General features: G+C 48.4%; 3 protein-coding genes across 3 annotated transcripts; 1 reads left to right on the top strand and 2 right to left on the bottom strand.

Moving 5' to 3' along the window:
* Positions 1–5,265: 5,265 nt before the first annotated feature.
* DFJ58DRAFT_610958 (uncharacterized protein) lies at positions 5,266–5,448 on the bottom strand (the record flags this gene model as incomplete). Its single annotated transcript, XM_041380882.1, has 1 exon — positions 5,266–5,448. A coding segment is annotated over one exon (183 nt), but the record flags the coding sequence as incomplete, so codon positions are not given.
* Positions 5,449–5,709: 261 nt separating this feature from the next.
* On the bottom strand, positions 5,710–5,916 carry DFJ58DRAFT_660131 (uncharacterized protein; the record flags this gene model as incomplete). Its single annotated transcript, XM_041382130.1, has 1 exon — positions 5,710–5,916. One exon carries the CDS (start codon positions 5,914–5,916, stop codon positions 5,710–5,712), a length of 207 nt encoding a protein of 68 aa, XP_041244133.1.
* Positions 5,917–6,791: 875 nt separating this feature from the next.
* Positions 6,792–7,498, top strand: DFJ58DRAFT_371957 (uncharacterized protein). Its single transcript, XM_041380088.1, has 3 exons — positions 6,792–7,027; positions 7,077–7,259; positions 7,309–7,498. Exons 1-3 carry the CDS (start codon positions 6,950–6,952, stop codon positions 7,414–7,416), a joined length of 369 nt encoding a protein of 122 aa, XP_041244132.1. The 5' UTR covers positions 6,792–6,949; the 3' UTR covers positions 7,417–7,498.
* Positions 7,499–16,311: the final 8,813 nt, after the last annotated feature.

Here is a 16,311-nt window from a genome sequence, read left to right as displayed (position 1 = left end):
GCGAATAAGATGATAGGCGGGTAGTTCGTGACTTGTGGGAAAAGGTTTGTTTTTGTGTGTTGCTCACTGTGTGAAACCAACTAGTAGATACAAGCCAGGTAAGCATACAAAGCGCGTTAGATTCCGAAGGTGCATCTTACCTGAACAGTGCCAGGTTCTCTCCGCCCTACTCACTGATCGTGGACACGAATCTCATAGCACGACGCCTGAAATCAAGAGCTTGTAGATATCGCTGTCGATCGCGATCATGATTGCGGCTGAACAACAGGTCGAGGGGTACATATGTCTTTTCAGTTTCTGCTGTGTTAGACTTTCTACCCTGCAGATTCGCCTGCGACCCAATCTTTTCTGGCAGGGGTGATATCAATTCTCTGACCGTACGTCCAGGATAGAAGTAGGAGGTGGAATTGAATGGAGGGATGGACATGGTAGGCCAAGGTTTCAAGCCTCGTGTCCTGGGCGTCTAACTCGAATGATACACGAAGCAGGTTGAGGCTGTGAAGAAGCATAAAAAGGCCCGGTACACACACCTCTGGAGCTCACCGTGACAATCTCTCCAGCAAGTTGTGCTCACTGCTCAACACCCTCCGCCTCGAGTAGAATGACGGAAGTAGAACAACCCGCCATTCAAATCACCACGGCTATTCAAACATTTGAAGGTCATAAAAATAGTGTCTTTGCAGCCGCAGTCTTCCCCGATAGACGCCGTATGGTAACGGCCTCGGGAGACAAGACGCTGCGTCTTTGGGACTTGGAAGATGGTGTTGTATTGAAGATAATGGAGGGGCATCGCAACGCAGTATACAGAGTTGCAGTATCAAGAGACGCGCAATTCATAGCAAGCGGTGATAAGGGCGGAGAGCTCATCGCCTGGAACAGAGACGGCGAATCTCTCACCCAGCCCATCAAAGTCCACTCCAACTATATCTACTCGCTCGATTTTTCCCCAGACAGCACAGTGTTGGCGAGCGGCTCATTTGACACCACAACGGTTCTCTGGAATACAAAAACACGGCGGGTGCACGGAGATCCAATCAATTGTGGGCCTGGCGCGGAAATCAAATGCATTCGGTATTCACCGTCTGGTGAACATCTTGCCATCGCAACAAAGACAAATATCCAAATATGGAATCCAGGCAGGAGGGAATGCATCGCAAAGTTCCAGGGTCACTCTGCGTTCAATGGAGCATGGAATTTTACACTCGCGTGGACGCCCGATGGTAAACAGCTTATCTCGACTGGCACCAAGAGTGATCCCACCATACGGATCTGGGATTCATCGACCTGGATGCAGCACGGTGAACCCTGCCAGTGGAAGGGCCATACTGACTCGGACACTCCCTTCATCATGATGATCGCCTTGAACCCTACTGGCACCCTTCTCACGTTCGCATCATGCCACCAGGTTGCCCTTTTGCGGCTTTCAGATCGACGAACCATCGCCATATTCAAGCACCCCAGTGAGGTGTATTGTGCCACCTTCTCCACGGATGGCAAGCACATCCTGAGTGGAGGTAGGGATAAAATGATTTCAAAGTGGGCAGTGCCTTTGTCGGAGGACATTCGCGAGGAAAAGGCATCAGATGCAAGCTTCTGTTCATTTTCCTTCCCTGATTCATCTCATTTTCTTCAAGGATGTGTTACGGGAGGATACCCCAAAGGAACAAGTGGCAGATGACGTAAGTTCCCATTATTTGCCCGTCATCTTGCAAATTGATCCTCAATCTTAATGGCAAGGTTCAACAGTCTGATTGCGAGGCATGTTTATAGCCTTCACTTCTACCATGTAATCTGACCATGCATGATGCAGATCCTTACCATCAACACGACAGCCCGCGATGCATGCATAAGCGGGGACTTGCTCAGTGCTGACAGGTCGTTATCACAAGATATCGGCGCAGATGGCAACGACTACAACTCTTATGCGAATCGCTCGTTTGTCAAGTCAAGAAATTCAGATTGGGACTGCGCACTTGATGACGCGCTCAAAGTGAGATGCACCGTTCCGTCGTGACCGTTTTAACACAGACAAACTTATATGGTGCTCTAGAGCATCAGTATTCAGCCATCCTTGATGGGTTGTATCTCCATGGGCATCGCCCACTGTGGAAAACGACAGTTTCAAGACGCGATGAAAGCATTTGACCTCGCGTTCATGCACGTGGACGCAGACTTGAATAAAACTCGTCTTCTACTCTTGATTAAGGTACGTCAATAGTGTCTCATGTACTCACTACTTACACGACAGCTGTCAGGCCATCGCCCTTTTCAATGCAGATCAACATGACGAGGCAATTCTGCGCGTGCAAGAGCTTGCTACCACTCGTCCCAATCCGAATTCTCTTGCATGTGGTATTGTAGAAGTGAGTGCCCCTGACACAGTAAACTCCATATTCATGCGTCGATCCTGATTTTGCGAACCTTGCACTTCAGGCTTATCTACACGTCCAAGTGGGAATGAATGCATTAGACGACGGACGTCACAACGAAGCTGTCGACCACCTCGCTTCCGCTGTCAACACTATCGGTTTCCCGTCTATGTCTGCCATCCATTCTAAATATGATGTCTTCGTCGTGGTAGGTTGATTACAATGCAACTAGAAATCATTTTTTCACGCCCGATTGTGCTTTTTCTAGTTATTCGGGTGGGACCTCAAGTCGTTGTGGCGAACTGCACACCGGAATTGGTGCCATGCGCTCCTTCGGGCCGGTAGACTTCCAGAAGCCATCAAAGTATACCAATGCATAATGGATAGGGCTGATGAGGCTACGCAAGCACGCTGCCTTGATTGGTCCGCTGGCAAGTCTTCGTGATGTCAACCGTGTATAATTCTCAACCTCATCTCACTTAGCCTTCAAGCATGATTGCAGCGTGCTCTATGCTGTGGGCGGAGATGACGCCCTCGCTGCAGGTATTTACGACAGAGCCATCGAGCTTTACTCTGCAGCGATCGACCTCGATTTGGCAACCGATACCATCTTTGCGAACCGCAGTAAGGCGAGGTTGGAAAAAATGCTATGGGACGATGCACTCCTTGACGCAGAAAGGGTGCGATGACAGTTACCGTTTGGTATCCGACGCTCATTTTAGTGATACGCAGGTCATCGAACTCAACATCTCGTCTTACTTTGGATATCAGTTGAAGTATGCGGTGCTTCATGGCGCACGCCGATATGATGAAGCCATCGAGGCGTTCAAAATCATGCTCTCGAAGTTGGAAAATGCTCCCGACACGGAAACAACAAGTAAGCCCCAAATAGCACATCCCTCAACATTGTTGACTCTTTGTCCAGACTTGCGACAACAGTATGTTAGTCCATCCGAAGTAGAAGGAGCTATTCAAGAGACCATCAATGCTCAACTAGACGACATCCCGCGTCATCTGATCAACACCTCCACTGGGCGCTTATGCAGTCGCGAGGTACAGACCAATGCCTTCAGAATGAGCGTAGAGTACAAAGAACTTTTGTCATCCACCACGAAACATGCAGACCTTCAAATGGAGCGCATCAAAGACGTGGTGGCGATGTACTTCCGTTATGCCATGCTATCGCATAGGTGGGAAGGGATGGAGCCGTTGCTGCAAGACATCCAGGGCAGGGTGGTATACGACTTGGATCCAGTCGGCGGCATCCCGAAGCTGCGGTCGTTCTGTGAAACCGCTCGTGATAAAGGGTATCGCTGGGCATGGATCGATACTTGTTGCATCGACCAGACTAACAATGTTGAGGTCCAACAATCGGTCAACTCCATGTTTATCTGGTATCTCCACTCAGCGCTTACCATCATCTACCTGTCGGATGTTCCATCTTCATCGCAGCCTGGGGCACTCGCAAGCAGCGCTTGGAACACGCGAGGATGGACCGTACCGGAATTCCTTGCCCCAAAAGCCATCTGCTTCTATCAAAGTGACTGGACCCCGTATCTCGACGATCGCTCTCTCAACCACAAGCAGTCTGTTGCGATCATGCAAGAGCTGGAGGATGCGACGGGGATAGATGCACAAACTCTTGTTGCCTTCCGTCCTGGAATGATCAATGCCCGCGAGAAACTGCAGTGGGCGTCACCACGTGCCACCACAGTGGAGGAAGACATCGCGTACTCATTATTTGGAATCTTTGGTGTTCAGCTCCCTATCATGTATGGTGAGAAAAAGCAAAAGGCGCTTGGGCGGCTCTTGCAGGAGATTGTCGCTGAGTCTGGGGACATTACTGCCCTGGACTGGGTCGGAACATCATCCGAATTCAACAGCTGTCTGCCTGCCGACATCACGTCATATGAAGCCCCACCGTACACGCCGCCGTCTATATCTGAAGACGAGATGCAGAGATCGGTCTCGTCGCTGACAGGCACTGCGGTTGTCGAGTTAGCATTGAAATTGTACAGCTCGCTCGACCGCCTTAGCGCTCCACTTTTTGCTCACCGCCGGCTGCATCTGCCATGCATCGCATTCCCTGTCACAGAAATCAGACGGAGACCCATTGAACACGAGGAGACCTACTTCACGTATGAAGTCAAGGCAGACGGGCTTCATGACCTGATGATCACCACGGAAGACGTGTTGCCTCAGTTCTCACGAGAAAGTCCCACTCGACGGTCATTCTTACTTGTCTGTCCCTGGGATCGTCGCCTCCTTGAGCTGCCTGACTATACAGATGACACAGACAGCGTGGATGGCGATGACTCCGCTCTGCCTGAGTTGCCCGGAGAACAAACCCCGGTTGATTCAGAGTCGAGCGAGCGTGCAATACGATTGATTATTCGCCTCAGACAGCCGTTCAGTGCATTCCTGCTAGTGCAGCAACGCGGCAGAGAATACAAGAGAATCGCATCAGATCATAATATCATTACACAAGTCAAAGACGTTGATTCTGTTCACGCCATGATGGACGTCAGGACGCTAGATATATTGTAGCTATGTGCTAATTTGTTTTGGAAGAAATAGATCTCTTAGCAGTTTTCATTCTCGATACTTCCTTCTTTACATATGTATGTTACCCAATCATTTACTTATGGTGTCTCTTCCCCGACTCATTTTGCATTGCTACATACAAGGTCGGTGATCAAATGTGCCAGTCTCATCATTTCATGGTAGCAGTAGTAGGTACTACCGACTTTACCTTTGGTTAATCACTTGTCAAAAGCTGTTGTCAAGTTCGAATCACTTTCGCCGGTGTCACGCCGACACGTGTAGTTCGATGACTCGAATGGATCCTAGGCTATGTTGTCATGATTGGCGCAGGTATGACAGTATTCGGCTCACGGATCCTGTATGCATCTTCAACCCGGAAATATGAGATGTTGTCCAAACGCGTGACAGGCTTAAACTTTGTGAGGTGTCTGAACACGCCTTTGCGGACGTGGATGTACTTGACGGGTGCAAGAATGAGCGTGCTGTTGTACTCACTTGTAACTGAGTGGGTGATATCTATGGATTTGTAGAGCTCTTGGGAAGCGGCATCGTTAACGAGCGAGCGGACTCGGCAGTAAATGAAATTGCCTCGCACTCCATGCTAAAAGTGCTTTCCTTGACGCGGGAAGCTTTTATTTTCACTTGAACACCCTGTTGTTGGCGCATATATCATATCACAAAGGTGTACGCGTACGCATTTTCCTTTGTCAAACCGCTGATAGCCCACTCGTCGAAGCCGGGAGGTGCATATAAGCCAGGTAAGCGTGCAGAGCGCGTTAGATAACGGAGGTGCGTCTTACCTGAATGGTGCCAGATTCTCTACGCCCTCCTCGCTGATTGTGGACACGAATGCGATGGGGTATAGTACAATGCCTGAAATAAAAAGCTTGTATATATCGCTGTCGATCACGATCAGATTGCGGCTGGACAACAGGTCGAGAGGTACGTACGTCTGGTCTGTTTCTGTTGTTATAGACTTTCCACGCTGCAGATTCGCGTTCATGACTAGCACAAAGACCACCCATTAGAGGAGTATAATCAGAAGATGGTGCACATCAATTGCTGCAATCACGTAGAAGCTAAGCCATTTAAAAGTCTGGCAATAGACCAGTCAAGTCATGATGAGACACTGTGGGACAGACAGTTTCTTCTCGAAAACCTCCGCAAAATAAATAGAGCCTTCGAAATAGGAGGGGAATCCAGCAGGGAATGGCGAGATCGTGAGACTGGTCTGTTCTCGAGTATAGAAACACCAATGTTAGTGAATGTAATGCGCGGCCCCGGTTGCGTGATAGATGTGCGGTTAGGACCATTGCTATGATGGAATGAACTACGATGAGCTAAATGCATGCTACATGAGATAATAATGTAAGTAGGGGTCCAGGCCTTTGATCAGGAAACAACGTATCAACACAAAAAGTTGCTTCACTGATTTGTTGACAAATGCAGGCTTAAATTATGTAAGCGCTGGATCGTGATAGCCAATGAAAATCGTTTGAGCGTTTACCTTCTGGCGCTCGGTTTTCGATTTTTGTTGATAGTCACCCAACCAGGATCCTTTAAGTTCAAGTTCTCTCTCTATGATACACCAGCGTATTTTGGTTTTGTCTCGTTTTGTTTTGTTTTCTACGGCCCTCGAGGCTCGATCACAACACGCTCTTGCAAGTGTCTGTTCCATCTGTCCGGTTCTTTCAAAAAACCTTCAGTTTTCAACCTCTAAAATCCGGACTTAAAGCGTTCCTCCCAGACCATGCAGTCTGGCAGAGCCAGACCCTGCCCACCATTATGAATTCTTCGCTTTCGTTGTCGCTAACCAATCTTTCTACTTCACTCAAATTATTCTCGTTGCCTGTGCTCCACCAATCAATGCGCGAAAAACTGCTCAAATAATCCCATTAAACAAATCTTATCAATCTTTAATCTCAGACGAGTGGAAACGATGTTTGTTCGTTCAATGGTCTGTTACGATGGCCCTGATACTTTAATAGGCTACAAATGCAGCAGGAGTCAGAACCACCGACAAGACGCGTCTCATCATGGACAAAGTCAACGGCATATCTGCTAGCGATAGGGGTGATGTTTGCGCTCTTAACGCCTTGATGAAGATGACAAAGGCATGTTTTGATCTGTCCACTCGACCAAATATCTTACTGTGTTATTCAGATCCCTATCATCTGTATCGCTAATGATAGAGGCGCTCAGAAGCTGAAGCCACTCATCGCAAATACTTTTGGCATGTCATTTCGACAATATGTTGAACTCAATTTCAGGAGTAACACGACCTCACTGGAGCAACAGGCCCGAAGCTCAAGTTGTCCGATGACGCATAATGACGATCGCGTACAAGTAAGTTGTCTTTCAATTATATTGACATCATGCTGATGTCGTCGACTAGGGAGAGAATGAAGATCCCTGCCAACGCCATCGATCAGCTTATCACTGCCTCTCAGTCAGATATTTGACAAGCTTTGAATATGTTATTGATGTGGCAACTATCCAATAGCATCATGAACTTTAACGAGGTAAATAATCTGTACGTGAAAAAAAATTGCTTGTACCTATTCAATGATCTTCGCACGTCCTATGTCCCAAAAAAATGACCCAAAAGTACATAACTTGCATGTGTTATCTAGTGTCCCATTACTTTGCAAATCAAACACAATCACATGAGCGTAGCATGCCTAGCAAGAGTTATACGACTTCGAGCTGCCATGGAACAAATCTATGGTGGTCCACGGGCCCAATGGATATGGAGTACCTCCAGAACGAAGGAATTGAGATACGTGGACATTGGATGTACATTAGATTCTGCAAAGAAGCAAGACGGAATCACTGACTCGTCCGGTTGCAAATAAATATCATACGACTCATCAACGAAATCCCGAATTGTGTCATTGAATGCGCTAGTACAATCTGTACACTGCAATTCAGCTGCATCCACTAGTGACACTGCTGATGCCTTGATAAACATTTTCGTTAGCGCTAAATTGCAAATCATGAAGCTTCTTCGTCGTCCAAGGCACTGCCAGGCGTCTGTACTACTAAAGTCCTTTTGAAATCCTGATAATCTTCGAAACCCAGTGGCAGGAATGTAAACATCCAGTCTGAAAGTTCTATTTGTGCGCTGCCATAAAGTTTCTGGCCAAATAACGAGTGCATGAGCAAGAACTCGGACGTTAGAAATTCGATGCCACAGAACAATATTTTGAGAGTTGACTGTCGTGCAGCAAGACTCCTTCCGAAAATATGACTGTATCGCAGTCATTGACTATTCCCTGCGAGATATGGAAGGAGACCGGGATAGACCCCAGTCTATTCAGAGCAACATAGAGTAATCGATGATTTGAAGCCACGACAATGACGACAAGTTTTGCGGATCTCCTGGTGCGAACTCAAATTCGAGTACGAGAGATCAATAGTTCTAGATTTCAGATGAATAAATAATTACAAAAATGTCCGTCCCAGAAGGAAGAGCGAACGAAAGCCGCCGACCTCAGCTGTGCAGAGATGCGTCTGACCCACCCACATGATGTGCTCAACTTCATTACGAAGCCTCGCAGCCAGCGAGGCTAGACCAACTTCATATTTCATGAATGCAACACGCCCCCACTGCGAAAGCTCAAAGGAGGGCCTTGACTTTGTTGGGTTGGATTTGACACTGTCGAGGTTTCCGAATGTCGTTAGATATGATCGCGCACCAGAATTAGTGAAGAGGGAATCAGGTAGCTTGAAGCGTCAAATTGACTTCAGACACGTGTGAGGCAAGCTGCGACACTGGTAAGTTGGAAGACTAGAAGTATACTTGCTGACTAAGCTATCTCACGGCTATCCCGAGTTTCAAATTGAAACCCTCGCGTCCTCCAGGTTGGGCAGTGGGCTTCTAATGATACATGAAGCAGTTCGAGGCTGTGAAGAAGCACAAAAGCACGCACTTCTGAATTCTGGATCAAGACGCCCACAAGCTCTCCAGCAAGTTGTGCTCAACACCATCCATCTCCAGCAAAATGATTGAAGTAGAACAGCCCGCCATTCGAATCACCACGGCTAGTCGAACATTTAAAGGCCATAAAGATAGTATCTTTGCAGCCGCAGTCTTCCCTGATAGACGCCGTATGGTGACAGCCTCGTATGACAAGACGCTTCGTCTGTGGGACTTAGAAACCGGCGTTGTGTTGAAAAAAATGGAGGGGCATCACTTCGGCGTACGAATACTTGCAGTGTCAAGAGACGGGCGATTCATAGCAAGCGGTGATGATGGTGGAGAGCTCATCGCCTGGAACAGAGACGGCGAATCTCTCACCCAACCCATCAAAGTCCACTCCAAACATATATGGTCGCTCGATTTTTCCCCAGACAGCACATTGCTGGCGAGCGGCTCATGGGACACCACAGCGGAGCTCTGGAACACAAAAACATGGCAGGTACAAGGAGATCCAATCAATTGTGGTGCTGAAATCCGCTGCGTTCGGTATTCGCCGTCTGGCGAACATCTTGCCATCGCAACAGACAAAGATATCCAAATATGGAATGCAGGCAAAAGGGAGTGCACCGCAAAGTTCCAGGGTCACACTGCGTTCAATGGAGCATGGAATACTTCACTTGTGTGGATGCCTGATGGCAAACAGCTTGTCTCGGCTGGTAGTAATTCTGATCCCACCATACGGATATGGGATTCATCGACCTGGATGCAGGTCGGTGAACCCTGGAAGGGCCATACTGTGGCTGTCTGCATGATTGCCTTGAACCCTACTGGCACTCTTCTCGCATCCGCATCTGTAGACCGCCAGGTTCGCCTTTGGCGGCTTTCGGATCGAGTCGATCGACAAACCATCACCATATTCAAGCACATCGATGAGGTGTATTGTGTCACCTTCTCCAAGGATGGCAAGCACATTCTCAGCGGAGGTAGAGATCAAATAATCTCAAAGTGGACAATACCTTTGCTGGAGGACATTCTGAAGAGCCAGGTATCAGATGTAAGATCCTGTTTATTTTCCGTCCTTTCCTCATCTCATTTTCTCCAAGGACGTGTTACGGGAAGACACTTTGAAGGAACATGTGGCAAATAATGTGAGTTCATATTCATTGTCATTAGATTCATCTTCTTGCATATTGATCTGCGATTTTAATTCCTAGGATCAACAATCTGATTGCGAGGCTTGTTTCCAGCCCTCATTCTTACAACACAATCTGACCATGTGTGATGCAGATCTTCGCCATCAACACGACAGCCCGCAATGCATGCATAACCGGGGACTTGCCCACTACTCACAGATTGCTTACTCAATATATTAACGCTGATAGCAACGACTACAACTCTTACGCGAATCGCTCGTTTGTTATGGCAAGACAAGCCGACTGGGACCGCGCACTCGATGACGCACTCAAGGTGAGATGCACTGTCCCATCGCGACCTTTCAACACAGGCTAACTGATATGGCGATGCAGAGCATCAGCATTCAGCCATCCTTGATGGGCTGTATCTCCAAGGGAATCGCCCTCTGCGGTAAAAGGCAATTCGAGGACGCGATGAAAGCATTTGACCTCGCTTTCATGTTCGTAGACGCAAATGTCAATAAAACACATCTCCTGCTGTTGATTAAGGTGCTTTATTTTTTGTCTCGTACAGTCGCTACTTACATGGCGTCTGTCAGGCCATCGCCCTTTTCAACGCAAATCAACACGATGAAGCAATTCTACGCGTCCAAGACCTAGCCACCACTTGCCCCAATGTCGATGCTCTTGCCTGTCAAATCGTGGAAGTGAGTCTCTTGACACAGTCAAGTCCAGATCCACACGTTGGCACTGATTTTTGCGAACCTCGTACTTCAGGCTTATCTACACGTCCAAGTGGGAATGAATGCATCAGACGGCGCACGTCACAACGAAGCTGTTGGTCACTTCACTTCCGCTGTCAACACTATCAGTTTCTCGTCTATGTCGGCCATCCACTCTAAATATGATGTCTTCGTGGTGGTATGTTGATTGCAGTGCAACTCAATCATTTTTTCACTACCCACTTTACATTTTCTAGTTGTTCGGGTGGGACCTCATGTCGTTATGGCAAACTGCACACCAGAATTGGTGTCATGCGTTCCTTCGAGCAGGCAGACTTCCAGAAGCCATCAAAGCATACCAATATATGATGGATACGGCTGATGAGGCCACGAAAGCACGCTGCCTCCATTGGTCCACTGGCAAGTCTTCGTGATGTCAACTGGTTATAATTCTAAACTCAATTTCACTTAGCTTTCAAGCGAGATTGCACCGTACTCTATGCTGCTGCCGGAGAGACTAACCTCGCAGCGAGCGCAGATACTGCCCTCGCTTCAGGTGATTACGACAGAGCTGTCGAGCTTTACTCTGTGGCGATCGACCTCGATTTTGCGACCGATAACACATTTGCGAACCGCAGTAAGGCGAGGTTGGCCAAAATGCTGTGGGAAGATGCACTCCTTGACGCTGAAAAGGTTCGATGACAGTTACCGTTTCCTATTCGACGCTCATTTTGATGATACGCAGGTCATCGAAATCAACCCCTCGTCTTACTTTGGATATAACTTGAAGCATGCGGCACTTCATGGCGCACATCGTTACGATGAAGCTCTCGAGGCGTTCAAAATCATGCTCTCCAAGTTGGAAAATGTTCCAGATACGGAAACAACAGGTAAGCGCAAAATAGCACATCCTTCAGTATTGTTGACTCTTTATTCAGACTTGCGCCAACAGTATGTTAGTCCATCCGAAGTAGCAGGAGCCATTCAAGAGATCATCAAGGCTCAACTCGACGACGTCCCGCATCGTCTAATTAACACCTCCACCGGGCGCTTATGCAATCGCGAGCTACAGATCAATGCCTTCAGAATGAGCGCAGAGTACAAAGAACTTTTGTCATCGATAACGAAGCATGCAGACCTTCAAATGGAGCGCATCAAACACATGGTGGCGATGTACTTTCGTTATGTCATGCTATCCCATAGGTGGGAAGGGACGGAGCCGTCGCTACATGACATCCAGGGCAAGGTGGTGTACGACTTGGATTCAGTCTGCGGCATCGCGAAGTTGCAGTCATTCTGTAAAACTGCTCGCGATATGGGGTATCACTGGACATGGATCGATACCTGTTGCATCGACCAGACTAACAACGTCGAAGTCCAACAATCGGTCAACTCTATGTTTATCTGGTATCGCCACTCAGCGCTGACCATCATCTACCTGTCGGATGTTCCACCTTCGTCGCAGCCTGGCGCACTCGCAAGTAGCGCTTGGAACACGCGAGGATGGACAGTTCAAGAATTCCTCGCCCCAAAATTTGTACTCTTTTATCAGAAGGATTGGTCCCTATATCTCGACGACCGCTCTCCCAACCATAAGGATTCCATTGCAATCATGCAGGAGATGGGAGATGCGACGGGCATAGATGCACAGGCACTCGTCGCCTTCCGTCCGGGGATGAGAGGCGCCCGGGAGAAACTTCAATGGGTGTCGGCGCGTGTCACCACGTGGCCTGAAGATATTGCATACTCATTGTTTGGTATCTTCGGCGTCAATCTGCCTGTCATTTATGGCGAGAAGAAGCAAAGGGCGCTTGGGAGACTCTTGCAGGAGGTCGTAGCTCAGTCGGGTGACATCAGTGCCCTGGACTGGGTGGGGCAATCATCCGAATTCAATAGCTGTCTGCCGGTCGACATCACTTCATACAGAGCTCCGCCATACACCGTGCCATCTCTGTCCCAAGATGACATTCAGACGTCGATCTCCTCGCTCCGACATGTCGTGGCTTTAGATTTGGTCCTGAAACTTTATGCCCTGCTTGACAACCTAAACGCGCCTCGTTTCGCGAACTGCAGACTGCATCTGCCTTGCATCGCATTTCGTGTTACAGCAGTCAAACGGAGTCGCGCTCAAGACCAGGAGTTATATGAAATCAAGGCTGACGGGCTTCATGACCTGCTGATCACTACGGAGGACAAGCTGATTCAATTCTCATCACCACGACCCACCATGCAGACATTCTTGCTTGTTCGTCCGTGGAATCGTTATCTCCTCGAGCTTCCTGACTTCTCGGAGCCGTCTGGTTTGGCAGAGCTATCTGACGTTGCTGACGACACGCAGAGCGATGAAGATTATTGGTCCGCGCCCGGGTCTCCATTACAGTATTCTTCTGGCGGGTTCCCTGAAGCACAGGAGTCGGTTGATTCGGAACTGAGCGATCGAGCGTTGCAATTGGCTGCTCGCCTTGAGCAGCCTTTTTGCGCATTTTTACTAGCACAGCAGCGCGGGGGAGAATACAAGAGAATCGCGCCAGATCATGGTATTATTGCACAAGTCAAAGACCTTTCTTCTATTCCGGACATGGTCAAGACGTTAGAGATATTGTAGTGGCATGCATTTTTGGTATCTATAATCGAAGAATATGAATCTGATGTATGAGACGAGCAATACCCACTGAATGTGATCGAAGCTGATCTACAAGCAATAACACAACTGGCCACTTCCATGCTCTCACAGGTGGCTAACGGTTGCGAATTGGATGGATGAGGAACATGATTTTCATCACCAGTCAAGTCATCGACACCATTGTTGTGCTACAAATGAATGTGTGAGACCTGGACTACAGCGAGAAAAATGAACGGGGCGTAGTACCGGTTGACTCGGGGCAAGATGAACATCCAAAATTGGGGCGGCAATGCACGAGCGATCCATAGGTAATGTAGGCGAACTTTGAAGGTTGTATAGTAGTAGCAGAATCCCGAAGGGGTGTCCTTGTTACCAATATGCTCGAAGTTTGTCACTGAAATACTAAAGGGTAGCAACCTTATACCTTTGGATATAGCTGTATTTTACTATGTCATATTGTACAAATCCTTGCCAGAACAATGCCTGTTGAAATGGTAAACAAGGTCCCTGCCGACGAAGTTCAGTCCCATTTCTACTAGTGGTACAAGGTTGCTGCCGGCGAAGCTCGGCCTTTATCTAGTGAAGTTGGTGTGCCGTTGTAAGGTCCGACTATGTCACAGTGTGAGCTATCCCAAAACACCCCACGTGACTATCTGCGTCTGATTGTAACACTCACTGGCAGGACAGTCAAGCAAGGAGCTTGCAGCATTGGATACCATGGACCATACCAACCAGTTCCAATTCCAGCCGCTGCCTCCATGTTACAATAATCTGTCACCTTCCCCCCTACGGAGGCCTTTGCCTCACCTAAGACTTTCCGGCATACATCTCAAGTCCTCTGGTAACCGTCATGTATAAGACATTTTGGTTTTGGGCACTGCAAATATGCTCTAATCCCCGTCTAACTACAGGCGCACACCCAGTCCACAGGTATCTCTAATTATAGGGCCTGACAGTGTGGGACAGTCACAGGTGGACATGATAAAAACGGTTCCTGATTGCAATTGTTTTACGAAATTTGTGACAGAAGGTTTCGTACATTCTCAAAGATGTTTGGCTAATTTTCACAGCCATTCAAACGATACACAAAGCAGGTTGAGGCTGTGAAGAAGCATAAAATGGCCCGGTACACGCGCCTCTGAAACTTGGATCAAGACACCCACAAGCTCTCCAGCAAGCTGTGCTCAACACGATCCACCTCCGCAGAATGATGGAAGCAGAAAAGCCCACCATTCAAATTACCACGCCCAGTCAAACATTTACAGGTCATGAACGTCTTGTTAGGGGAGTCGCAGTCTTCCCCGATAGACGCCGTGTGGTGACGGCCTCATACGACAAGACGCTTCGTCTATGGGACTTGGAGGACGGCATCGAGGTGAAGAAAATGGAGGGGCATCACTTCGATGTACAAAGAGTTGAAGTATCAAGAGACGGGCAATTCATAGTAAGCGGTGATGAAGGTGGAGAGCTCATCGCCTGGAACAGAGACGGCGAATCTCTCACCCAACCTATCAAAGTCCACTCCACACATATATGGTCGCTGGATTTTTCCTCAGACAGCACATTGCTGACGAGTGGCTCATATGACTCCACAATGGTGTTCTGGAACACAAAAACATGGCAGGTGCAAGGAGGTCCAATCGATTGTCGCGCTGAAGTCCGCTGTGTTCGGTATTCGCCGTCTGATGAACATCTTGCCATCGCAACACACCGTGATATCCAGATATGGAATCCAGGCAGGAGGGAATGCATCGCAACATTCCAAGGTCACTCTGCATTCCATGGAGCATGGAATCTTGCACTCGTGTGGACGCACGATGGCAAACAGCTTGTCTCGGCTGGTCATGTACAGGATCCCACCATACGGATCTGGGATTCATCGACCTGGAAGCAGGTCGGTGAACCCTTGAAGGGCCATGCTGGCCATGTCGAGATGATTGCCTTGAACCCTGCTGGCACCTTTCTCGCGTCCGCATCTGCGGACCACCAGGTTCGACTTTGGCGGCTTTCAGATCGACAAACCATCGCCACATTCCAGCATCCCAGTCGGGTGTTTTGTGTCACTTTCTCCACAGATGGCAAGGCCATCCTGAGCGGAGGAGATGATAGAATGATGTCAAAGTGGGCAGTACCTTTGCTGGAGGACATTCTCGAGGACCAGGCATGCAAGGCTTGTTTCCAGCCTTCTCTCTCACTACATAATCTGACCATGCGTGATGCAGATCCTCACCATCAACACGACAGCCCACGATGCATGCATAAGAGGGGACTTGCCCACTGCTGACAGGCTGTTAACACAAGAGATAAATGCTGATAGCGACGCCTACAACTCGTATGCGAATCGCTCGTTTGTCAAGGCAAGAAATTCAGACTGGGACTGTGCACTTGATGACGCGCTCAAAGTGAGATGCACCGTTTCTTCGCGATCTTTTTAATAGAGACCGGCGATATAGAGCATCAGCATTCAGCCATCCTTGATGGGCTGTATCTCCAAGGGCATCGCCCACTGTGGAAAACGACAGTTCCAGGATGCGACGAAAGCATTTGACCTCGCCTTCATGTACGTAGATGCAGACTTGAATAAAACTCGTCTTCTACTATTGATCAAGGTACGTCGACTGTGTCTCGTGTAGTCGCTATTTATACGACAGCTGTCAGGCAATCGCCCTTTTCAATGCAAATCAACATAATGAGGCAATTCTGCGCGTCCAAGAGCTAGCTACTACTCGTCCCAATCCGCATTCTCTTGCCTGTGGTACCGTAGAAGTGAGTGCTCCTGACACAGTCAACTCCACATTCATGCATCGATACTGATTTTGCGAACCTCGCACTGCAGGCTTATCTACATGTCCAAGTAGGAATGAATGCATTAGACGACGCACGCCACAACGAAGCTGCCAACCACTTCACTTCCGCTGTCAACACTATCGGTTTCTCATCTATGTCGGGCATCCATTCTAAATATGATATCTTCGTTGTGGTAGGTTGATTGCAGTTC

Source organism: Suillus subalutaceus, assembly GCF_016647625.1.
Source record: "Suillus subalutaceus strain FC151 chromosome Unknown DFJ58scaffold_50, whole genome shotgun sequence".
NCBI classification, from domain to species: Eukaryota; Fungi; Basidiomycota; class Agaricomycetes; order Boletales; family Suillaceae; genus Suillus; species Suillus subalutaceus.
The sequence above is the reverse complement of the archived record's forward strand: the minus strand, read 5'-3'. Positions and strand labels throughout refer to the sequence as shown.